General features: G+C 43.8%; 1 protein-coding gene across 1 annotated transcript; it reads right to left on the bottom strand.

Moving 5' to 3' along the window:
- Window positions 1-314: 314 nt before the first annotated feature.
- flad1 (flavin adenine dinucleotide synthetase 1) lies at window positions 315-26,491 on the bottom strand. The gene is made up of 10 exons (XM_084052632.1): window positions 26,458-26,491; window positions 24,031-24,210; window positions 22,582-22,959; window positions 16,460-16,573; window positions 15,603-15,870; window positions 12,724-12,871; window positions 10,320-10,418; window positions 7,988-8,177; window positions 1,905-1,978; window positions 315-861 (listed from the first exon to the last, which is right to left on the bottom strand). The coding sequence occupies exons 2-10, from the start codon at window positions 24,205-24,207 to the stop codon at window positions 726-728; spliced, it is 1,584 nt and encodes a 527-aa protein (XP_083908758.1). The 5' UTR covers window positions 24,208-24,210; window positions 26,458-26,491; the 3' UTR covers window positions 315-725.
- Between the last annotated feature and the right edge of the window lie 254 nt (window positions 26,492-26,745).

Genomic DNA, 26,745 nt, shown 5'->3' with positions numbered 1-26,745 from the left:
CAGACGGTTGGAGGAGAGAGGCCGACTGTAGGAGAGCTGAGATTCAGACAGTTGGAGGAGAGGCCGACTGTAGGAGAGCTGAGATTCAGACGGTTGGAGGAGAGGCCGACTGTAGGAGAGCTGAGATTCAGACAGTTGGAGGAGAGGCCGACTGTAGGAGAGCTGAGATTCAGACAGTTGGAGGAGAGGCCGACTGTAGGAGAGCTGAGATTCAGACGGTTGGAGGAGAGGCCGACTGTAGGAGAGCTGAGATTCAGACAGTTGGAGGAGAGGCCGACTGTAGGAGAGCTGAGCTACCATGAACAAACAGCTGGGAGAGACAACTGAATGTTTTATTGAAAATCACAGAGATACTACTGTAGCTTGAAATTGATTACATACGCGCTTGATTACACACACACACACACACACACACACACACACACACACACACACACACACACACACACACACACACACACACACACACACACACACAATTACACTGACTCACATGTACACACACACACACACACACACACACAGTCAGACTGTAGCTGTAGATGTGGAATATGGTTAATATAGTGTTCTGTCAGTAAACTGGTCCATTTCCTGCTAATAGCTGATTGGACGGGAGGGAGAGGGCGGGGGTGCGGCTAGGTGGGCGCATCCTGCCCCCCGATAAGCAGCAAAGTAACAGTGTGTTGAGTGTCCTAACAACATCTTCATCATCATCTTCATCATCCTCAGGCACGAGAGTTGCGCTCCTCTTCCTCGTTCTCCAGCAGGTGGGCGGGCCTGTAGCGGGCCACGCCCCTCCCGTCGACCGTCTGGAGGGAGGGGTTTCGGCAGGTGTTGTCCATGCTGCCCAATGAGGTGTACCTGTGCCGGGGGTGTGACGGACAGGGTTCAGGACCAACCAGAGAGCAGCAACAGCAGGTAATCATGACTTCATTATGTTCATCGTTATATTGAAAAAAAAATATGAGGGAAAAAATATTGAACCTGTTTTAAAATATAAAACCATCTATTGCAGTGGTTTTCAACCCAGCAAAATTAGTTAAAGGACGACTTCACCGGTTTTCAACCTATCTTCATATAATTGGTCCTCACTAATACTCATGATAAAATGGTACATTTTTTTCTACTTGGTCTGTGTCTCAGAGGAGGGCTGTGGACAGTTCAGAGTCCCGTCTACCAGTGACATCATCAATGGGGAATCCAAGCTAATAGAAACTGCAGGCTTTCTATTCCTGGAAAGTTGCAATGCAATAAAAGAAGCCATTGTTCTCGTGTTGATAAAAATCTAAATAAAAAATGTGAAATCTTGTTGGAAAAAAAAATCCTGCCTAACGATGATGTCACTGGTAGACGGGTTTCTGGACTGTCCACAGCCCTCCTATGAGACACAGACTAAGTAGGAAAAAAAATGGTACAATTTTATCATGAGTATTAGTGAGGACCAATTATATGAAGATAGGTTGAAAACGGTGAAGTCGTCCTTTAATAGCGTCACAATCATTTTTAACCACTTAGCTTTGGCTATTCAAAAATAGCAGATCTACAAGCTCAAAAGCTTGTACATCTGCTATTTTTGTAAAACCTTGAAAAAGTGTGCATATCTTTGAATATTTATATATTTTCTAAGCTAAAATTAACTGATATCTTTGCTTCTGGGGGTCCCTGGCACAAAACATTTTCAAAGGGGGGTCCGCGGACAAATGTATATCAATTTAGGGGTCCTTTAGGGGCATGAAAAAGGTTGAAAACCTACTGGTCTATAGGAATCTATTGGAGTCTATTACACTCTGAAGAGTTACAGTCAATTTGGTTCCTAACTATCAAACATTTTGCTGGGGACCCCCTGGAACCCCCTCAATGAACCCTGGGGGTCCCCAGACCCCACTATGAGAACCAGTCCTTACCCTTTATCATAGAGGACACAGTAGGGGACATAGAGCGTCCTGAGGAAAGACCAGATGTCGTGGTAAGACCAGTCCTGTGGACAGAGAACACACACACAGTGGACAATGAGACGGAGTGTGTGTGTGTGTGTGTGTGTGTGTGTGTGTGTGTGTGTGTGTGTGTGTGTGTGTGTGTGTGTGTGTGTGTGTGTGTGTGTGTGTGTGTGTGTGTGTGTGTGTGTGTGTGTGTGTGTGTGTGCGTGGGGGTGCTGGCCGTGGCCACAAGGTTTAACATTTTGACCATTGACCATGTAATAAAATCACAATTCTATACGATAAATTACTGTCCTGTGTTTATGTGCCAACATTCTAGAGTAACTGGAATGTTCTTGTGTCAACTCAAATGGTTCTGTTGGAACTAATTGGATCAACTCAACGTTTTCAGAGTTTCAGATATTATATCGATATTGTGAGAGCTTGTCGATCGGCTATTTTCAGCAAAAGCTTTCCCCACAATAACATAAAAGACACTAGTATAGAGCCCTGAGGGACTCCGGTCAACCATATAGGGCAGTGGTTTTCAACCGGTGGTCCGCGGACCACCAGTGGTCCTTGAGGGGGTTCCAGGGGGTCCCCAGCCAAATTAATAGTTAGCAACCAAATTGACCCTTATGTCTGTAACTCTGAAAGTGGTCCATTTGGTTCCATTTGTACACTCTCAGAGTTAAATGAACACTGATAATAATAATAATAATAATAATAAACTTTATTTGTATAGCACCTTTCATGACATGAAATGCAGCACAAAGTGCTTTACAGAGCAAGAATACAGTTACAGTTACAACCAATTTAACAATAAAGCAAACAAAAAATAAAATAAAATAAAAGCAAAAGCATAAAACATTAAAATAGGCAATACAGTGAGGACTTAAAAATCAACCAAAGAGTCAGCTAAAAGCAAGAGTGAAGAAATAGGTCTTGAGCTGTGCTTTAAAGCTATCGACAGAGGCTGCCTGTTTTAGGTGTAATGGGAGTTTATTCCACACTGTTGGTCCGTAAAAGCAGAATGCTGCTTCACCGTATTTTTTATATGTCATTTTAGGCACCTCGAGTAGGTCAGCACTTGAAGACCTGAGGGTCCGGTTTGGATCATGTCTCTCTAGGCAGTCATAGAGGTAGGAAGGTGCCAGACCATTTAGAGCTTTATAAACTATTAAAAGAATTTTAAAATCAATCCTAAAAACAACCGGGAGCCAGTGTAGTGAAGCTAGAACTGGAGTGATATGTTCTCTCATTCTAGTTTTAGTTAAAATTCTGGCTGCCGCATTTTGAACAAGTTGTAATCTGTCAGTTGTTTTCTTAGGCAGGCCAGAGTAGAGTGCATTGCAGTAATCAAGCCGAGAGAAAACAAAAGCGTGGATCAGCGTTTTTGCGTCGTCTAACGACAGATAGTCTCTAATTCGCGCAATATTTCTAAGATGAAAGAAAGCAATCTTGGTGACATGATTAATGTGTGCATTAAAATTCAATTCAGAGTCGATAATAACCCCCAGGTTCTTTACTGTGGTGTTACTTTCTACAGCCAGGTTACCAAGTCTACTTATTATTAATTCTCTCTGCTCACTGGAGCCAATTATGAGAATTTCTGTTTTATCCTCATTTAGCTTAAGAAAGTTCTCACTCATCCAGCATTTTATACTGGACAGACAGGTCAACAATGGGTCTAGAGCGCAGGGGTCGTCTGGAGCTACCGAAAGATACAGCTGGGTATCATCAGCATAGAAATGGAAGTTCACTCCGTGATCGGCGATGAGTTCTCCCAGTGGTAGTATATACAGGGAGAACAATAAGGGACCCAGAATTGAGCCCTGTGGAATACCAGAACAGATGTCATGTTTGTCTGAGTCAAAATTAGCTAGGCTGACAAAATAGCTTCTGCCTGTTAGGTAAGAGTAAAACCAAGACAAGGCTGTGCCTGACAAACCAATCCAGTACTCCATGCGTTGTAGTAGAATTTTGTGATCAATCGTGTCAAAAGCAGCGGTTAAGTCAAGGAGTAGGAGAACAGATATATTTTTGTTGTCAGCGGACACCCTAAGATCATTAATTACTTTTACAAGTGCTGTTTCTGTGCTATGACCTTTCCTGAAGCCAGATTGGAATTTGTTATGAACCTTATTGTTCTGTAGGAACACATCCAGTTGATGAAAGATAGTTTTTTCTAATACCTTTCCCAGAAATGGCAGATTAGAGATTGGTCTATAATTACCCAGCACCAATGGATCAAGGTTGTGTTTCTTGAGTAACGGCCTGACTACAGCCGTTTTCAGTGAGTCTGGAAAGACGCCTGAAAGTAGAGAGCTGTTTACAATTCTTAGGATATCTCCAATCACGCTGTCTAAAACCTCTTTGAGAAACGGGGTGGGTATTGCATCCAGTGAACAAGATGATGATGTCATCTGTGATATAGTTTTACGGAGTTCCTCTTCATTAATTGTGCAGAAAGATATTAGACTTCCTCTGGAGTGATCTACGTTTTTGCACCATTTGCAGCATTTGCAGTGCTAGCAGCAGCATTCATAATACCAGCTCGAATGCTAAAAATTTTGTTTGCAAAAAAGGACGCAAACTCATTTGTCGCTCAGCTCTACGACATTCTTTCTTGAGTGAGCGCATGTGCTCGTTGATCCAGGGTGTTACTCTAGAATTAAGTTTCTTTTTAGTTTTCATAGGAGCCACTATGTCGAGAGCTGACTCTAATTTGAGATTAAAATGTTGAACCATATCATTCACTGAGGGGGCATCAAGTAGGGGGGGCACCTGCACACACGCCAGATGACAAGGAAACTCGTTTGCTGCAGATGAGCTAAAAAAACGTTTTTTTATAGTATATTCTGTATTGTTTTTCCTTAGATCAAAGACAGTTATATTAAAACACAATAAATAGTGGTCTGTTAGTTCGGGCTTATCAATAATACTGTCAACAGTGATATTCAAACCTTTAGTGATCACCAAGTCCAGGGTGTGGCCATGTTTATGTGTTGGCCCAACAACATGTTGAATAAAGTCAAAATTGTGCAGTAACTGTAGGAAACCCATAGCCACAACATCTGAAACAATGTCAACATACAAATTAGCATCTCCAGTAATCAGAGTTCTGTCATAATTAGTGGAACAGATAGATAAAAGTTCTGATGTTTCTGTTAGAAATAAGGCTTTGCTGCACTTTGGAGGTCGATACATACTAATCATAAGCACAGACGATTGACTCTCCAATATGGTGGCCTGGTATTCAAATGATTTAAAACTGCCAAGGTTTGTCAGAGGTTTGAATTTTAAAGTGTCAGAAAAGATATTCGCCAGACCACCTCCTTTTTTTCCCTCACGTCCTGAGTGAATGAAACTGTACTTTGGTGGGCATGCTGCAGATAAGAGCACCGCTCCATCAGAACCAAGCCAGGTTTCTGTTAGAAAGATAATATCTAGTTTCTCTTTACAGATGATATCATTTACAGAGGAAGACTTGTGATTAAGTGACCTGATGTTAAGTAGGGCCAAGTTTAGCTTAAGGCATTCAACTACTTGGTTGTTTCCTCTACATGGAATGCCTGTTAAATTTGCTGTATTTGCAGAGCGTTTAAAGTCACTCCTTGTCCTGGGAACTCTATTTGAGATAACAGTGGAAATATTGTAAACCTTGTTTTCTACAAGGCTAACTAAAATAGCCTTGGGCCCAGACATGATTTTGGCTATGCATAATGGACCCTGCCTATCTCAGCAATCAAATGTATTCTCTAGACGTAGGGAAGCCGACAGGACGTTCTTGTTCTTGCAATGGCTCCATCGAGGGGCGATGGGTGGGGGGCAGGGCACGGTTGGTGGTTGGCGTTTGATTTGGGGGGTGAGTCTAGTCCCCGCTCTAATCAAGTCGTTCATGCTACTGGTGAAATCCAGAAGAGGTATTGGGGACAGGGAAAAAGATGATGATGAGGAGGAGGAAGGTGATGACGTTGGATAATCTTCCTCATTGAGAGACTCCTCTTTGTCTCCTTCCTCTTCCAGCATGACCGTGGCTGCAGAGTCGACGTCAGGGGCCGTGGCAATCTCCTCCTGTGGATTTAGGCTGTTATCAGCGGTTGTTTTCAGCACGCTGTCCTTTGTTTTTGTTTCCGAGTCTTCACTATCAGAGAGTTCATTTGTTATGGATGTTCCTCCACCATCAGCAGCGGTGGGGGGTGGTGTGACAGCGTATTCGTCCACACAGAGCCATTCACCTTGGCATTCTTCAACGGCAGCAGCATTATCTGTTGTTATGGAAGCTTGTGCTCTGGCAGAGGTTGACGAAGACAGGGGAACATTGTAGAAAATGTTTGACATAAACAATGATGATGATGATACAGTGTAGATTGGGACCCCCAAGATATTTAAATGGTTGAGTCCCTGGCATATCTTTTCAAATGGGGGTCCCTGGGCTAATAATTGTCAATTTGGGGGTCCTTGATGCGAAAAAGGTTGAAAACCACTGATATCGGGTTTAAGTGGTTAACTGGTGAGACCTAATTTAAATGTTCAGAGTCGAATGAAAGAAAGAAAGAAAGAAAGAAAGAAAGAAAGAAGGACAGAAATGTGTGCGTCTGGAAATATGACGCGGAGAAAGACGTGATTGTACGTGTCAGTTTTCTCCACCAAGTGTCCAAGTCGTTTAGGAAACACAAAGATTGATGAGTGCAGAGCCCGGTGGAGCTCTGCAACACGGGCGCCGTTCTAGACCAGCAGTCTGTTCAGCGCTCACCAGAACAGAACCACGTCACAGGGCTGTGAGGATGATGGATGGAAGCAGGCCGTCAGCACCATGAAAAACAAACACACAGCAACGACACCAAACTTTTTTTTAATGGCGTGCGTGACTCTGAAAGAGCTAGCCTAGTCTAGAACAAGGGTTCCCAAACTTTAAAAGCCGTGACCCCCCCCAAAAAAAATAATCATACCTGCCCCCCCCCCTCTCCCCCCATCCTGATAAGCACTTGGAATTGTAGGAGTTGAGGCTTTACATTTAGTTTGACTCGGTTCCACAGATAAATATTGTGAAAATAGCTGATCTACAAGCTCACAACCCCTCGCAACGCCTCGCATTGCTCAGGTCCGTTTCACTAACACTAGTGGTTGATAGTTGAAGGAGCTCGTGACCCATTTTCAACCTGGTCTTCATATAATTGATCCTCACTAACGCTCATTATCAGATGGCACCATTTCTGTCTAGAGTCTACACACTCTGCGTCTCTAAAGGAGGGCTGTGGACTCTAGCTCCTAAACCTGCCTTTAACACTTCCACCGCCAGAGGTTAATCTCATAATGTACTCACCAGTGCCAAGGTTGTATTGTTGTTTTTTGTTTTTTTCACGTCGCCATAGACCTTGTTAAAATCCGTAAGATTGAGCTGTGCACTGTTTGTTTACATCGCGGACATCTGCCTGGTTCGAGCAGTGCAGACCACGTGTCAAACGGGGCATCCATGTTGTAGTTAGAACGGTTTATGTTAAACAGTGATGACCGAGGAGAAAAAACTACAAGGGAGAAAATGGAGTTTTAGTGTGCGCTTTAGAATGGAGGCCGACGGGATCGGCAAAACGGGATCGCAAATAGTTCCGTTTCCGGCGGTGTTACACTGAAATGGTCCGTGTCGAAAATTGAAAAAAGTTTTTTTTTTTTTTTTTTTAAAGGAAAAAGCACCCGGACCGTAGGGCTACGCTCTCGGCGCTTAACAGTTGGATTTAATGGACCGTAGGACTACGCTCTCGGCGGTTAATGTGTTAATACTAAATCATGCATTATGCATCAAATCTGTTGATGAAACAAGATGCAAAGGCCATGCTGTGACCTTTACATCTGTCTGTCTACCCCCCTGCTAGCAAGACACACTCCTATTCAGCTGGGGTCAGTGGAACGTGTGTGTGTGCGTGTGTGCGTGTGTGCGTGTGTGCGTGCGTGCGTGCGTGCGTGTGTGTGTGTGTGTGCGTAAACAGTAGTGTGTGTGTGTGTGTGTGTGTGTGTGTGTGTGTGTGTGTGTGTGTGTGTAAACAGTAGTGTGTGTGTGCGTGTCTAACCAGTAGAGGGTTGACTCTCATGTATTCAGGCCAGCCGGGGTCCGTAGGGCACATGTGTGTGAGTGTGTGTGAGTAGGGGTCTGTTCTCCTGGTGCCCATCAGCACGGCCCGGAGCTCCGGCCTCCTCTCCTGGACCTCCATCAGCGCCTGGCGAATGCTGCCCTCCACCGAGATCAGCTCCAGGTCGTACCTGTTGAGACACACAGGGACCATTTGTACTTGGTTGCGCACGGGCGCGCCACGCAGCGATGGCTTGTAGATCTGCTATGAGCCTGCTGATGAGCCACATTTTGTCGTTGTCGAGTTTGTCAATCATACTGGGGCGGCAGTGGCTCAAGGGGTAGAGTGGCCGGGTAGAGTGAACTGGAAACCGCAAGGGTCCCAGTTCGATCCCGGGCTGGGGCTCTCCCCCAGAGTTAGTGTCGAAGTGTCCTTGAGCAAGACGCTGAACCCCTAATTGCTCCCGATGAGCAGGTTGGTGCCTTGCACGGTTTCCTCCGCCATCGGTGTGTGAATGCGTGTGTGAATGGGTTAATGGCACAATCAATGTAAAGCGCTTTGGATAAAAGCGCTATATAAATGCACCATTTACCATTTACCATACTGAGGGGGTGACTGGGAGTCGGGTTTAGTATCAGTCTGAGATCAAGTGCTAACTACCTAGGACAGTAGTTCTCAAAGTGGAGTCCAGGGGTCCTTGAGAGGCTTCCAGGGGGTCCCCAGCAAAATTAGTTAGCGCCGAAATCAACTGGCTATTTGAAGATAGGCGATCTATAAGCTCACAAAGCGTCGCGATGCAACACGTTGCGAGCTTGAAGATTGTCTATTTTCTAAAAATCTTGAAAGAATTGTGATTTTTTTTAAATATTTTTTAAATATCTTAACAGCTCAAATCTTGTATGGGGGGCCCTGGCACAAAATATTTTCAGATGGGGGTCCGCGGCCAAGTACAAAAAAAAGGTTTGAGAACCATTTGAGGCTCAAGTTGGGGCAAAAAAATTATAATTAAAAAAAAAACAGTTCCTTCTACAGCCTCTACCCAGCCTCTAACGACAGGCTGTGTGTGATGGAGGGCTCATGCGGAGCCGATCCAATCATCAACCCCTTCACTCTGACAGGTCGAACGTCATCCAATCATCAGCCCCTTCACTCTGACAGGTCGAACGTCATCCAATCATCAGCCCCTTCACTCTGACAGACAGGTTGAAAGTTACGCAGGGCGCCACTCATATGACAGGAAACGACAGTCATGATGTTGCACATCACAGGAAATTAATTAAAAAGCTGACTGAAAGCCCAGAGGAGAAAGGTCCTTACCCACTTTGATCGGCTATTTATGGCGAAGAGACTCTCAAAAAGTGGTTCCAAACCGGGAGCGTGACGAATAAACAATGCAGAAAAAATGTGCGTGAATGTGATCACATCAACATCATTCTGTTGTTGCCTCGTTCACACAGGTTGATGCTTTTATTCGCGTTTGAAAAACCTGCCCCCTCAGGTGCAGTGCAGTGTTGATTTTGACAGCAAATTTTGATTTGGTTTTAGTCATATTTTAGTCATCTGAAATGTTGTAGTTTTTGTCTAGTTTCAGTCGACTAAATATCATCAGATTATAGTCGACTAAATCTACAGTTGATTTAGTCGACTAAAATGTATGTTGGCGGTGCCTTGATGGCGTCGTAATGGCTGATTTTACACTTGGTTGCATGCTGAAAATAGCCGATCTACAAGCCCACAACGCGTCGCAGCGCGACGCGTTGTGAGCTTGTAGATCGGCTGTTTTCAGAACGCAACACCCGAGCGCAACCAAACATAAAATGACTTGTCTTTTAGTTCTACTGGATCTCTTCTCCACTACAGTCCCTCACTAACATTTTAGTCTAGTTTTTAGTTGTTGATGAAATTGTCACTATATTTAGCCATAGTTTTAGTCGTCATAGCTTAGTTTTCATTTCGTTTTTAATTAGTTTTCGTCAGTGTAAAAAGGTAGTCGACGGACATTTTTCGTCATAGTTTTAGTCGATGAAATCAACACAGGTGCAGTGGTAAAGGCCTGGCCCATCACCACCACAGAGGTTTTGTCGGGCATCTATATGCGAACACAATTGGCCCGTGTTCGGGGGAGGGGAGGGAGGCCCGGGCGGGGAGGAGGGTTGATATTGGTCATTAGCACACACACACACACACACACACACACACACACACACACGGAAGCACTTTAAATGAATGTGAATTCATTGCTACGAAGTGAGAGTCAGATGCAAATTTAATTCAAATTCTAAATTAGCACCCCTCGTGTGTGTGTGTGTGTGTGTGTGTGTGTGCGTGTCACCTCTTGATGGTGTCCTGTAGAAAGCGCTCCATTTCTGGAAAGGGAGAGACGACACGAATGTAGAGAGCTTTCACCTTGTCTTTACTGTCTGGACACTTCCTGAGAGAGAGAGAGAGAGAGAGAGAGAACAAAGTAATGCCAGAGAGAGAGAGAAGGAAAGATTTACCTCCGGGTTTTGGTCAATGCCCACACCCCTGCCCGACCACTCCAGTCTGCCACCTCGGGGCGACTGACTCCCTCCCCACTCAACGGTCCTTCTGGTCGATCGACACGGTCACGACTTTTTTATGTTCTGGCCCCACAGTGGTGGAATGAACTTCCCACTGATGTCAGGACAGCAGAGTCACTGCCCATCTTTCGCCGCAGGCTGAAAACCCACCTCTTCAGGAAAACACTACCCTTCCTCTCTGCCTGGCCCTACTTGTTGTTAACTAGTGGTAGGAACTATTGTTGTATTGTTGTATTGGATCTATTAGCTCGTGCTCATTTGATTTGGCTATTTTATCTCATGTGTTTATGAAAGTAGATAGCTGATATATTGCACTTTTACCTTAGCGCTAGGTATACTCTTGGTTGCTTGTTTTTACAGGAAATGCACTTAAGACCTCTGGTGATTAGTAGTTTCGTTCCCTACCTATGTTGAATGCACTTATTGTAAGTCGCTTTGGATAAAAGCGTCTGCTAAATGACTGTAATGTAAATGTAATGTAATGAAAGATGGATTGTTGAGACCTGGAACTGTGTCATTTTTAGATTTGAGCTAAAAAGCATTATTTTACACTTTAGGCTATTCAAAAATAGCAGATCTACAAGCTCATAGCGCGGCACCGGGTGCCGAGCTACGAGCTTGTAGATCTGCTATTTTTGAACATTTGTGAAAATGTGTGCAAATCCTTGAATATATATATTTTTAAAGCGAACATTTTTAACTCAAATCTTTGCTTCTGGGGGGGTCCCTGGAACAACATATTTTGATGGGGGTCCGCGGCCAAATACATATAATTTTGGGGGTCCTTGACATGAAAAAGATTGAGCAACCACTGATATAGAAACATACGTTTTTCAGAAAACCGTTGAGATTTAGGAGACGTGTAGAATCGGCTTCAGGTCTCAATGGGTTAAAGGAGACAGCAGCTACAAGTGTATGTACAAGACATGATCTACTCCTCCTCAACTCAACTGATCCCACGTCAGATCTAACCTTCATCACATGAATAGTGTTTGATCCTTCTACTCCTCCTCACCTCCCCTCTCTCCCTCCCCACCGGCTTCGAATGCTATCAATGCATTGAATGGGAGATTATCACGTTTTATCAGACCATTGAATGGGGCGAGTAGGCGATGACTAGGCGATACACGGACCTACCCGCGATTTGTCAGACCATTCATTGGGGTGTAATCAGGAGCTACTGACCTACTTTGGAGGCGGAGCAGTCCCCACAACAACATTTACGATTCTGTGCCTATCGGTACATAACTCCAACGGCGCTGAGTAGGCTCAGGCGAGCGTCGCACCGCTCAGGACGGCAACTCGGTCGCTTTGGCTCCCTCGGTGGTCCTTCCGCGGGGCTCCAGCTCGCCTGAGACTGCGCGCCTCCGTCATGGTCCCAAACCAAAACAACCAAAACCAAAAACCGAAACTGAACTATTTAAGTCATCTCCGTTGGTAGGTCAGTATGTCTTGAATGGTCTGATAAATCGCGGGTAGGTAAGTAGGTCGCCTACTTCGCCCATTCAATGGTCTAATAAAAGGTGATAATGTCCCATTCAATGCATTGATAGCATCCGAATCAGGTGGCCAGAGAGAGACGGAAAGATGGATTGATTTAACCCATTGAGACCTGAAGCCGATTCTACATGTCTCCTAAATCCCAACAGTTTTCTGAAAAACGTTTGTTTCTATACCAGTGGTGCTCAATCTTTTTCATGTCAAGGACCCCCAAAATTATATGTATTTGGCCGCGGACCCCCATCAAAAATATTTAGTTCCAGGGACCCCCCCAGAAGCAAAGATTTGAGTTAAAAATGTTTGCTTAAAAAGTATTTATATTCAAAGATTTGCACACATTTTCACGATTTTTCAAAAATAGCAGATATACAAGCTCGTAGCGCGGCACTCGGTGCCGCGCTACGAGCTTGTAGATCTGCTATTTTTGAATAGCCCAAAGTGTAAAATAATGCTCTTTAGCTCAAATCTAAAAATGACAGAGTTAAAGGAGACAGCAAGTGTATCTACACGACATGATCTACTCCTCCTCAACTCAACTGATCCCATGTCAGATCTAACCTTCATCACATGAATAGTGTTTGATCCTTCTACTCCTCCTCACCTCCCCTCTCTCCCTCCCACTCCTCCAGCCATCCCTCTCCCCTCCTCTCCTCTCCCCTCCTCTCCTCTCCTCACCGTTTCAGAGCAGCATAGCAGAGGTGCAGCAGAGCAGTACAATCTTTCCCTCCGTTGAACCCGACACACACCTCCTGGTAGGAGTAACGGTCCAGCGCCTCCTCTATCGTCTTCAGGGCCGAAGACACTTTGTCTCCCAGCGGAGAACCTGGAGACGAGAGAGAGATCATGTCCCACTTATATAACCCGGAGACCAGAGAGACCTCCGTCAGACAGACTGCACGGAGGAGCTCGTTGGAGGGCCGAATGATTCATCTAATATTTATCACCCAATAAATGGCTTTAGTGATGGATCATGTTAACCCCTTAAGACCTGGAACTGTGTCATTTTTTAGATCTGAGCTAAAAAAGACATATTTTACACTTTTGGCTATTCAAAAATAGCAGATCTACAAGCTCGTAGCGCGGCACCGAGTGCCGCGCTACGAGCTTGTAGATCTGCTATTTTTGAAGAATCGAGAAAATGTGTGCACATTGATATATTTATATTCTTTTAAAGCGAACATTTTTAACTCAAATCTTTGCTTCTGGGGGGGTCCCTGGAACAACATATTTTGAGATGGGAGTCCGCGGCCAAATACATATCATTTTGGGGGTCCTTGACATGAAAACGTTTGAGCACCACTGATTATAGAAACATACGTTTTTTCAGAAAACTGTTAGGATTTAGAAGACATTTGTAGAATCGGCTACAGGTCTTAATGGGTTAAAGCTGCAATCCGTAAAATGAAATGTGTTTCCCGGGAATTTGACCCCAGATCCCCCTGGTTATTATAGGTTTGGCATTTATTTTCATTTCTTTGTATTCTTGTTTCGTTTTGACTTTTCCATTCATTTTTGGTTAGTAGTTTGGTTTGGATGAGTTTTCAAAAGTGGGGTTGCTAGTTTAGTTTAGGGTTTTTGAAAAGGCTTTTGGTTTTAGTGTTAGTTTGTTTTTTTCGCTATTTTTGAAGATTTTGGACAATGTCTGACCACAGAGTTAACACTGCTGCAGCTAAAATATAAGATATCACATCCATCCAAAATATTAGGCTTGTGTATGAAATAATGACAAAGACTGAAACTAAGGACATTTTCTTTATGCTTTTAGTTAGTTTTAGTTCAGTTTCAGTTAGTTATCTTTATTTTTTTTCGTAAAGCCTCGTTTTTGCTTTTATTCCAGTTAATTAGAATGTTTTGTAAATATTAGTTTTCCGTTATTATGTTAGTTTTAGTTAAACCCTAAGAACACCACTAAGCTGATTGAGCACGCCTGCTTGCTTGCTCAGGGGAGAAATTGCATTTTTAACCTTCAGGCAGTTCCACTTGTCAACCAGTAGGTGTCGTACCCGACCACAGCATCTAAATGTCTCAATAGAAGAGCAGGGAGACCAACTACAACCACCACAGCTGTGCTTCTGTTCTGTTCAAAATAGGTTTAATGCATTGCAGCTTTAAATATATGTGACTCTTTGGTGGGGGGGTGGGTCCGATCCCTTAACTGTTCCCTTTAACGATCCCTATATTTATATAAGATTTTCATTACATTAACATAAATTCAATCATATGTATACAGTACAGTATTGCACACATTGTAGTGGTTCTCAAAGTGAGGCTCTGTGTGTTATGTGAGGGAGTTCCCTAATAGACCCTTACAGGTCTGTGAAACTCTGAGAGAGTGCAAATGGAACCATTTGGTTCCATATGTACACTCTCAGAGTTATGATGGTCTGGTCCTTGAAATTAAAAAGTTTGAGAAGCAGACGTGAAGTCCACATACTAGCTCTGACAGTGTGAGGTAAAAAAAAAAAAAAAGAAAGTTCCGGAAACGGTTCAAAATGTGATGGAACCGATTCTGGTTCCTCAATGTCGGATCCCGTTCCTCCGGTTCAAGGATCCCAACACTAATAGAGTGACATAGGACTGGGATAGAGGACGTAGCACTGTGCGTAGGAATGGAGAACATACGGACTAGGAGGATGTACAGTAGCACACGCGCTATACGTCTTTTCCCAGTGAAGCTCCTCACTGGCAGGTGAAACGAAGAGGCAGGAGCTTCCACAGCGGTGGACAAACGATTCTCATTCACCAAATGTCTGAACCCGCGGTTCCTCTCGTGCTGAGCGGGATTACTATTGCAACAACACATCAGGGTAAAACTAACCTGTCTCACAACGGTCTCTAAACCCAGCTCACGTTCCCTATTAGTGGGTGAACAATGCAACGCTTGGTGAATTCTGCTTCACAATGATAGGAAGAGTTCTCCTTTGAATATGTGCTACTACCACCAAATGTTACCTCACGAGGGTGAGATGCGAGGACTGAGTGATTGATCCGGTTCGATTTGATAAATGGGGCTTCATATAGCTTATGATGAACACATAATTTAGTGCTTTATATAGTTTATATACACCTTACTTTACCACCATTTTACGGTCGAAATGTGTAATCAAGGCTAAGCCGTAAAGTCCCCAGTGTTCATCTACCGATTTGTAACTCGGGCAGTGTACAAATGGAACCAAAAGGGACCCGTAACTAAGGTCCGTTTGGCTACGTTTGTGCAGAATTAAAGGTGCGGTGAGATCTTCAAAAAAAAAGTTAATTAGGCCCCAGAAAGAGCCCCAAAAAGATCATTCATAGTGCTCCAGTTTCAATGTCGTCTGCTCTTTCATCACTTCCCAATGTCAGCTGTTTATCCTGTATCCTGTATGAGTTCTCTCTCCTGAGTGGATACAATTGATATCTATATGTCTATTTTCTGCGATTACTATGGTGAATATAGAGCTATTTAACACTTATTTTTTTAACAAAGACATATCCCTTACAACCTCCTTTAAATGAACCGTGAGGACTTGATACAGTGTTTGGTTGTGGTGAATGTCGCCCCCCCCCCCCCTCACCGCTGTTAGCCAGTCTGTAGACCTCGTCCGGGGCGATGGTCACTGGGTCTTTGACCAGTGGGACCACGCTGCCTTTAGGCAGCTGTTCCAGCAGCTGTGCCCGGGCGCGCTCCACCTCCTCCGGGCTGTCTGAGTCCAGGACCAGCCTGACGCGGTGGTAGTTGCTCATCCAGTCCGGGTAGGAGCCCAGGGACACCTTCTTCCCCCAGCCCGCCTGCAGACGCGTCAGAGCCGGGGCGATCTCTGCCTCGTCAGCGTCTACGAATACCTACCAGAGAAAAGGAGAGAGAAAACACCTCAAAAAGATGAAAGTTTAGGTTTAAAATAAACCCCCTTAAACCATTGGTTCTCAAACTTGTTTGTGTCAAGGACCCCCCACATTGATATGTATTTGGCCACGGAGCCCCATCTGCAAATATTTTGTGCCGGAGACTCCCAGAAGATGCAAAATTATTCAAAATCTTCCAAACATATTTGAGATTTTGACAAATAGCAGATTGTGACGCGCTGCGAAATCCCCTTGAAATGAGGGGTCATACCACCAATTTTCTCTTTTCTCCTCTGTAAGTAATAGCTGTTTGTATTTGTTGATGACATGTATTAATGTGTTAATATGGTATGCTCTATTGGTAAATTGAATACATAGGACAACAATGGAAACTCGTCCCCAGGACTTTTTTGTGTTATTATTTTAGCCCAATTGTTTTACTGTACCTCAGTGCTGTTTACATTTGTGACTAATAAAGCATTCAATCGATCAATCAAAACCAACAAACAGGTGTATGATGATGGTTGGTATGTGTTATATAATGATGGTTACTGTATGTATCAAAGCAGTGTGTGTTGCTGTTTGTCACCTCTCTGGTGTGAAAGGTAGTTCCTGAACCAGCGAACAGGTGCTCCAGACCATGGAAGGCTCTTTCCAGCAGGGAGGGAATGCCGGGGAATATGTACACGTTACGAACACTGACCTGGAACACACACACACACACACACACACACACACACACACACACACACGCACGCACACACACACACACACACGGGTTAGACGAGGCCAAGGATGTAATGAACAATATATTCATTCCTTGCATAGCATTAAGGAATGGTCCGCGAAACGAATAACGTTTTATGAATGTGATTTATCAATCGATGCTCACTTCATCCTCAGCAATCATTTGATCAGTCAAATATAATAGTATAAATATAATAGACAATGGATAACATAAAACTCAGCACATGCTGATGACCAACAGAATAAACACAAAACAACAGAGAAACACATCAGAACTGGACATTTAAGTGATGGCAGACCGAAGTGATCACTTCGGTCTGCCACCTCGGGGCGACTGATTGCCTCGTCACTCAAGGGTCCTTCTGGTCGATCGACACGGTCACGACTTCTTTCTGTTCTGGCCCCACAGTGGTGGAATGAACTTCCCACTGATGTCAGGACAGCAGAGTCACTGCCCATCTTTCGCCGCAGGCTGAAAACCCACCTCTTCAGGAAACACTAACCTTCCTCTTTGTCTGGCTTACTTGTTATTAACTAGTTGTACAAACTCTTGTTTTATTGTTGTACTGTTTTATTGGATCTTGTTTAGTCAATACACTTTTTGTATTAGCTCGTGCTCATTTGATTTTGCTATTTTGTCTCATCTGTTTAAGAAAGTAGGTAGCTGATATATTGCACTTTTACCTTAGCACTAGGTATACTCTTGGTTGCTTGTTTTTGCAGGAAATGCACTTAAGACTTCTGGTGATTAGTAGTTTCGTTCCCTACCTATGTTGAATGCACTTATTGTAAGTCGCTTTGGATAAAAGCGTCTGCTAAATGACTGTAATGTAATGTAATGTAATGATGGTGAATGCTGTCACAATGTAAACAGAGTGTTGTTACTTCCAGAAATAATTTGGTTGTTGTCGGGCAGAAACCTCATATCTCCATATATTTCAACTTTGTATGTTTTTCTCATAAATTGATGCCTTACTTCATCATGCAAGAGTGTCGCACAAAAAAAGGGAAAATAGCCGATCAACAAGCTCACAACGCGTCACATCGTGACGCGTTGTGAGCTTGTAGATCGACTATTTTCATTATTTTGAAATATGTTTTTTAATAATTAATAAAGGAATGGTTTAGTTTATACAAGGTTTCCACTCGACAGTGAGGATTGGATGTAGTGTCTCTTCATGAAGTCGTTCCAAGGGAAACATGACAATTCCCCGATTCATCAGCGTGATGAATTATGCTGACGGTACAGCAGTACAGCTCTGGCACAGCTAACAGCTCTATGACTTATGGACATGATATGAGCTACAGTACAATATCTGTTAGAGCCCGACCCATGACTCTCAAACACAAGAGGGAGCACTCTTCAACTTTCAGCCCTGGAACATGGATTAACCCATTAAAGACCGGGAAAGAATCTGTGTCATTTTTACATTTCTTTGGCTATTCAGAAATAATAGCAGATCTACAAGCTTGTAGCACGGCACTAGGTGCCGCGCTACGAGCTTGTAGATCTGCTATTTTTGAGGGGAAAAAAACGTGTATGTTTGTGCAAATCCTTTGAATATATAGATTTTTTAAAGCAAAAAAAAATTAACTCAAATCTTTGCTTCTGGGGATTCTACAAATGTCTTCTAATCTTACATTTAAAAAAAAAAAGTATGTTTCTATATGCTGTAAAAATCCATAGATTAGCCGCACCGTTGTATAGGCCGCAGGGTTCAAAGCATGGGAAAAAAGTAACGGATTATAGTCCGGAAATTACGGTACTTGTTTGCTTGTTCATTGTATAATCAAAGTAAAAGAATATATAAATGTATTGTTTAATATACCGTATACATACTTATTTGCTATCAATGAAAAAGTTTTAGTTTTAGTTTTTTATGTATTTGCTTACAAGTTAAATGTTCTCAAATGTAAGCTCTCCAAAATGTGGAACGGCATCGTGCCCAAAGCTCATCAGTCATGGGTCGGGCTCTAACAGATATTGTACTGTAGCTCATATCATATCCATAAGTCATAGAGCTGTTAGCTGTGCCAGAGCTGTACTGCTGTACCGTCAGCATAATTCATCACGCTGATGAATCTGGGAATTGTCATCTTTCCCTTGGAACGACTTCATGAAGAGACACTACAGCCAATCCTCACTGTCGAGTGGAAACCTTGTATGTCCAAAATCATTCCTTTATTAATTATTTAAAAAACATATTTTAAAATAATGAAAATAGCCGATCTGCAAGCTCACAACGCGTCACGATGTGACGCGTTGTGAGCTTGTAGATCGGCTATTTTCCCTTCTTTTGTGTGACACTCTTGCATGATGAAGTAAGGCATCAATTTATGAGAAAAACATACAAAGCTGAAATATATGGAGATATGAGGTTTCTGCCCGACAACAACCAAATGATTACTGGAAGTAACAACACTCTGTTTACATTGTGACAGCATTCACCATCACTTCATAAAGTATCCTCAGGAAGAAGAAAATATATAAATAATTACAATGTCCAGTTCTGTTGTTGTGTGTTTATGTCGATGCTAAGTTTAAGCAGAAACTGAAATTATAACAGACAATCTGGCGCACGCACGCACGCACGCACGCATGCACGCACACACACACACACACACGTTTGTAATACTATACTTCTGAGGACATCACATCGTTTTTCCCATTTTTAATCCAAACCTAACGCCGAAAATAGTCGATATACAAGCTCACAACGCGCCACGATATGATGTGTTGTGAGTTTGTAGATCTGTTGCCAACGGCTAAACGTAACCCCTAAATGTGGAATCCTAACTCTAACCCACACCTAAATATGTTCCTGATTGTAAACAATCTATTTCTCTTGTGAGGACCAGGAAAATGGTCATCATAATAAATACATATGTTTATCAAATTCTATTATACTCATTTATTTGGCCCTAACTTATAAGGTAATACACGTGCATGCACGCACACGCACACACACACACACACACACACAAAAGGCGGGGTTTCCGGTAGGCAATGGTTTTGGCCGGCCAAGTTCGAGTCCCTGTTGTATTATCGTCAAATTGGGTCTGGGTTGGTTCACATTCTATGACCTCCCCGAGGTAGGTCCAGGGTCTGTTTATCATGTGTAATATACCCGGGCGAACCTCAGTGCTCATTAGGAAGAGAGAAACGCATTCTGGACTGCAATGTTTATATTTAATGGTCAATTAGGATTTTTAAATTGGTAAATGGTCGGCATACAGGCGGAAACGCTGTCACCAGGTGGTATCATAGTGACACACACTCGTACAGCAACAAAATATGATATTAATGGTTGTCCATATTGCAATGTTGTGTTACTTTATCCTAATAATAATAATGATAAAATAGCATTTTCCCACCAGGTCAGTGTTTCCACTTAACACATTGCCTGCCTAAGACGTATATATACGTCATTTAGAAATCAGCTGTTGCCTGCCAATGACGTATATATACGTCTTTGGAAAAAAGGGGAAAAAAAAAAATTTTTTTCAAAAAAAAAATTTTTTTTTTTTTTTTGCATTTTTTTATAATTTCAACCCTTGTCGAATTATGAACAGATTAGGAGCTAAAAATGTTCGAAGATTTGCTGCTCCATTCACTTCAATGTTAAAATTCAAACGGACAAACAATTCACTTTGTTTTTTGGTTTAAAACTACTGCTTTTGAGCTATATTGAAACATCAACCAAACATGTCAACGAGGTCAAAATGACCTCGTTGACATTTGTGAAACCACACCTGAATCTCATCTGTGATTAGAAACCATCTGGGGATCAATCATACTGGAGGAAAAAAATCTGTGGCTACGCGAACAGGTACCAAAAACATGGCAAAACCCTGGCAGGCAACAGCTAAAAATCTGAAAAAACTCTGGCAGGCAATGTGTTAATGGTCAATTAAGATTTTTTTATCTGTAAATTGCCGGCACACAGGCTAACGGAAACGCCGTCACCAGGTGGTAACATAGTGATACACACTCACCCAGTGGTGTAAAGTAACTAAGTACATTTACTCAAGTACCGTACTTAAGTACAATTCTGAGGTACTTTTACTTTACTGGAGTATTTCCAATTGTCTATACTTTTACTTCTACTCCACTGCATCTCAGAGGCAAATATTGTACTTTTACTCCACCACAATTATTTGAAAACTTTAGTTACAATCAGGTGGCGAGTTCGAGTGAGCCCGAATGAAGCCGAGTGCAGCCTGAGTGCAGCGACAAAAGACGAACGGCAGCCATTGTTTTTTTGTGCGAGTGCCGTCACTTCTTATTTTCGGTTTTAAAACGGTCTCAAACTTCGTTTTTGAGGCACGGAATTTACTTTTAAGATATCGTTTGGATAGAATTTAGTTGTTTAACTTCATACATGAGGTCAATTAATCATGACAGAGCCTATTTAAAAATATAAATTCAGAGAACCGGGAGGGGCGGGCTGTGACACGCATGTATCCCAATAAGGCAACCTATTTTGGGCATGGCGATCTCAAAAGTCCCGTTGCGTCATATTAGTGACGGAGGTGGTAAAAATCCGCTGCAATTGGCTGAAGGGGAAAAACGATCATTGGCTGAAGGGGTTGTCAGTCAACGGTATTACTCCCGCCCAACTCCAGCCCACAGCCAATATTGCAGAAAGGCGGATCAGGCCAGACTCACTTCTGAAATCAAATGGAAATGAGATTTCCGGAGGGAGGGTTTACCAGGCTACTTTGGCCCTATTTTATACCTAGGCTATTTTCAAACATTTTGGTACTTTTACTTTTGGTACTTTAAGTACATTTTGATACCAATACTTTTGTACTTTCACTCAAGTAAATTTAGAAATTCTGACTTTTACTTGTAACTTCTACGTTGTAGTATTGATACTTTTACTTGAGTACTTTTTCCACCACTGCACTCATAGTGACACACACACTCACCAGGGGGTACCGTAGTGACACACACACTCACCAGGGGGTACCGTAGTGACACACACACTCACCAGAGGGTACCGTAGTGACACACACACTCACCAGGGGGTACCGTAGTGACACACACACTCACCAGAGGGTACCGTAGTGACACACACACTCACCAGGGGGTACCGTAGTGACACACACACACACTCACCAGGGGGTACCGTAGTGACACACACACTCACCAGGGGGTACCGTAGTGACACACACACTCACCAGGGGGTACCGTAGTGACACACACACTCACCAGGGGGTATCGTAGTGACACACACACTCACCAGGGGGTACCGTAGTGACACACACACTCACCAGGGGGTACCGTAGTGACACACACACTCACCAGGGGGTACCGTAGTGACACACACACACTCACCAGGGGGTACCGTAGTGACACACACACACTCACCAGGGGGTACCGTAGTGACACACACACACTCACCAGGGGGTACCGTAGTGACACACACACACTCACCAGGGGGTATCGTAGTGACACACACACTCACCAGGGGGTACCGTAGTGACACACACACACTCACCAGGGGGTACCGTAGTGACACACACACACTCACCAGGGGGTATCGTAGTGACACACACACTCACCAGGGGGTACCGTAGTGACACACACACACACTCACCAGGGGGTACCGTAGTGACACACACACTCACCAGGGGGTACCGTAGTGACACACACACTCACCAGGGGGTACCGTAGTGACACACACACACTCACCAGGGGGTACCGTAGTGACACACACACACTCACCAGGGGGTACCGTAGTGACACACACACACTCACCAGGGGGTACCGTAGTGACACACACACACACACGAGGGGGTACCGTAGTGACACACACACACACACACCAGGGGGTACCGTAGTGACACACACACACTCACCAGGGGGTACCGTAGTGACACACACACACTCACCAGGGGGTACCGTAGTGACACACACACACTCACCAGGGGGTACCGTAGTGACACACACACACTCACCAGGGGGTACCGTAGGGGCTTTCCAGTGTGGGGGTCCTTGCCGTAGTTGAGTTTAGCGGAGCGCGGCACCATGGCTAGCTTCATGGCGGCGCTGTCTTTCTCCGCCGCCCCGAAGAACTCCGTCACCAGCTGGCACAGCTCCGGGTGGGGGTGGACCTCCTCCCGGAACGCCATGGCCACGCTCTCGAAGGTGACGTCGTCGTGGGTGGGGCCGATGCCTCCCGAGGTGAGGAGGTGCGTGTACTGCGGGGCGAGGAGCGCCACCTCCTGGGCGATGACCTCCGGCACGTCCGGGATGACAGTGATGCGCTCCACGCACACGCCCAGCTTCCTCAGCGCGCGGCACAGAAACGCACTGTTGGTGTCGACCGTGTGACCCTGGGAGAGGGGCGGGGCGGAGAGATGGAGAGAGAGACAGACAGGCAGGCAGACAGACAGACAGGCAGACAGACAGACGGAGAGGTAGGAGGGAGAGTCGAAACCAAACAGAGTTACTGACGAGATAAGACAACCAGGCACGTGCACACATAGATATGAAAGGGGGCTCGAGCCCGTGCCCTTTTACCCGTCGGTAAAAAAAAGTGCCCTCTCCAGACTAGAAAAAAATACAGAAAAAATTCTATTATCCCCAAAAAATAAATTTCAACTGCCCTTAGCGGCCTAACGGTAAGGCAGACGGCAATGGCAGTGAATGAGCTGGGTGCCGCTCAAAGTGAACTTTACTCAGGTATCTAGTTTGTTGCCATCCGACCTTCCTAACCTGTGTTGTTAAAGAAAAACGGGCGACAATGGCCAAAACTCAATCAAAAATCGGCGCTCGAAAACCGGCGAAAGTTGGCCATTTTCAAGATGTTTTGGCTATTATCTCTGCAACGGAAGGTCCAATCTGCTCAGTTCAAAGCTTGTTGGGTGTGCGACTTTAAGGACATTAAGGACACAATGACACATGTTCTAGTTATTCGGGTTTTCAGGCATAAAATATGGTAATTGTTCGGTGCCCTTTTGAAATTCCAAATCCCTCTGCACGACCCTGAAGACCACGGAGGTCTTGAATCATACCAGAGTCATTCGGATCAGAATAGGTTTAGGGCAATTAACCGAAGATATAAGTGCCCTTGAGCAAGGCACTGAACATCCAACTGCTCCACTGGAGCTGCTCAGCGGCCAACAGTATAAGACTGTGGTTGTACCGGGCAGCTCCCAGGTTTCAGCGTGTGTGTCTGTGTGATTGTGCACGGTGTTGCTGAAAAAGAGCATTGGTGCTCAGCATACTACCCTGGGTAAATAAATACATAAATATGTGAACCTCTAACTAACTTTATGTTGCTCATGTAGGTTCATCAAATCATTGAGAAGCTGATGTTTTTATATACTGTAAAATACATTTTTGTTCTTATACATCAACAAATCTGAGAGATTTCAGATAGAGTCATGGTCTCCTGCACTCACCTTGAGAATCTCGTCTCCGATGATGAGGATGGCCGCCGTTGTGGCTCCGCCCTTCACCGGGGAGGAAGAGGCTGGGCCAGAACTCGTGTGGTTTTCAGCCATGGTTGCCTTGGTAACCTGAGCCGCCACTCTCCTCAGTCGCACCGCTGATCTACTCAACCTGACAGCCACCTGCATCGGCTGAGAAACATACAAACACAGATATATAAAGTTCATTATTATTATTATAGTGTGTCTGTTACTTTCATGTTGTACCAGCTTGTCCACTTTCCTATGTGGACCTACCGCTGGCATAGCTACTTTTTGCCAACAAGTCCTTTTGCACACCTATTTCAATGGACAGGTGCGTCAGGGCAGGCAGTCAACATGAGAAGGGCAGGGTTTATTAAGACAAACAACGTTTTGGTCGCTAGGGCCATCATCAGGTAAAATACATAAATATAGGAATATACCTGATGAAGGTCAGAGCGACCAAAACGTTGTAACTCTAATAAAACATTGTTGGCTGTAAGTATAGACAGCGTGCAGGATTCCTTTTTTGTCCTTCTCATGTTGCTGTACCTTTTGCACCTTATGTCTAACCTCACACACATATTTTACAGTGCTTATTAAATGCTACAGTATATGTGCAGTATAGTATATATGCAGATACATTTGATTTAGCTTTCGACATCTTTTCTTTTCTCAGGTTGTTTTGACAGCCTGTGCAGAACGTCACACAGAAGCATGCTTCCGATCAGCATCAGTGTCCAGGCAGCAAGGCAGAGAGCACTCCCATGTTTTTGAATGGGAAATTCTGCAAATCCTTTGAATGTGTGATATACAACATTGGAAAACATAAGTCAACCCCCAGTTCTGGATGATATAATGCTGTGTGACCGAGTCCCAGAGCTACAGTGAAGGGGCAGGTCACAGATGGAAGTCCAGTGCAACCACTGAGCAACAAGATGAGTCAGACATCTTGGGGGCAAACATCATTTGAGATGTATAGTCACTACTAGTGATTATTATTATGAAGAAACAACAACACAGTGGCAGCGGTGGCCTAGTGGTTAGAGGGGCGGCCTTGATACCGGAAGGTCCCTAGTTCGATTCCCCAATTCATCACATCGATCATGAATCACCGCTGAATAGCCCTTGAGCAAGGCTTCCATGCAGGGTCCGGCTGGAAACAAGTTTCGTACTTAGTCCGACACCCTGGGTAAACAACAAACTTTGCTTTGCTTTGCTTTACACAATTGACCTACCGAAATCCTCTGTGTTTATTTATCCATTTGTAACTGATGAATGTAACCGGGTCCATTTGGCTACATTGTATCCACTATCAGAGTTAAATGAACACTCTGGGGTTTTTACCGCGTATGAAGATAAGATAAGAACGTTTTATTGGTCCTGTGGGGGAATTCAGGTCAAGTCTCAACAACAGCAGTAAGAGTGAAACACAGGATATGTAAATGAAAGAGTAGAGAGATGTGAATACAAATTTTAATATTAAAACATATAATAGTCTGTCACTCACTAGTCATCTGCACTTGCTCTGACTGAGTTATATTCTATCAGTAAATATAAGTAACTGTAGAATCTATCAGCAGTAAATATGAACATTGCATCTACAAGCTCACGTGTGGATGGGTCATAAATGTATGGCCCTGTGAGTATAACAATTACAAGTCTATCAACAGTGAATTGTTTTATTGTATTTATTAGTTATACTTCACTGCATCCAGTATTATTACCTATATTTAATCATAATAATCATAATAATAATGTTATTATTCTTTTTTTGTCATTCAAGTTTTGTTTTGTGTATTTGTCACAGTAAACAGCCACAGCAGCCAGAGAGACACAACAAACAAAAAACATTTCACATAAAACAAAACAAATCAGGAACACAAAAAAACACTAACCACTTGACATGCAGTCATATAATTATTTTATTATTATCATTATTATTGTTGTTGTGTTAGCACAGTCTATGTGGAACATTTCAGTGCTTGTGCCTGTATATGAGAGTATGTGTATGATGGGGTAAAGCCCTCTGATTCATGATATTAATGCAACCTATCAACAACAAGTCAACATGTTATTATGCATCTGTACTAGTGTACACACGCACACGCACACACACACACACACACACACACACACACACACACACACACACACACACACACACACACACACACACACACACACACACACACACTCACACACACACAGAGAGAGAGAGAGAGAAAAGAAGAAAGCACTTTCAGGAATGAAGTGACTTTTAGTGTCGTTTCTGTCCTCCAAATATAGTAGTTGTAAATAAAGTGTATAATGACTATTATTAATGTAACATTATCGACATTAATGTCCTGCTAAATAGCTATGTTACATTACATTATGGTATTATAAAGTATTAAAAGCACAGAGTCATCTTCTTACCCTCTGTGTCGCAGAATGTCCTCCATATGGGTCCAACACGTCACACGTAAGTCAGGCGGTCAGTCGTCCAATCACAACTCACACCGGGTCCCTTGGGAGGCCCGGAGAGCCAATCGGCGTCGCGGGGAGGCGGGTCTCAAGGAGGGGAAGTTATGAAAATGACACGCTTAGGCACGGCGCTCGAGATATAGTCGATCTGCAAGCTCACAAGGCGTAGCGGACGCGACGCCTTGTGAGCTTGCAGATCGGCTATTTTCGGCGCGCGGCACCGTCCTACGGACGAAATAC

This window comes from Gymnoscopelus microlampas, assembly GCF_963454915.1.
Source record: "Gymnoscopelus microlampas genome assembly, chromosome: 3".
In the NCBI taxonomy this organism is placed as follows: domain Eukaryota; kingdom Metazoa; phylum Chordata; class Actinopteri; order Myctophiformes; family Myctophidae; genus Gymnoscopelus; species Gymnoscopelus microlampas.
Note: the sequence above shows the minus strand (reverse complement) of the source record. Positions and strands in the feature narration are given on the sequence as shown.

Excerpts from the sequence above, each read along its gene's own strand:
- flad1 (XM_084052632.1), bottom strand. The coding sequence starts at position 24,207 with ATGCAGGTGGCTGTCAGGTTGAGTAGATCAGCGGTGCGACTGAGGAGA. Across the intron at positions 22,960-24,030 it reads TCGGAGACGAGATTCTCAAG|GGTCACACGGTCGACACCAA; the intron begins GTGAGTGCAGGA and ends CCCCTCTCCCAG. Across the intron at positions 15,871-16,459 it reads CTACCTTTCACACCAGAGAG|GTATTCGTAGACGCTGACGA; the intron begins GTGACAAACAGC and ends TTTCTCTGGTAG.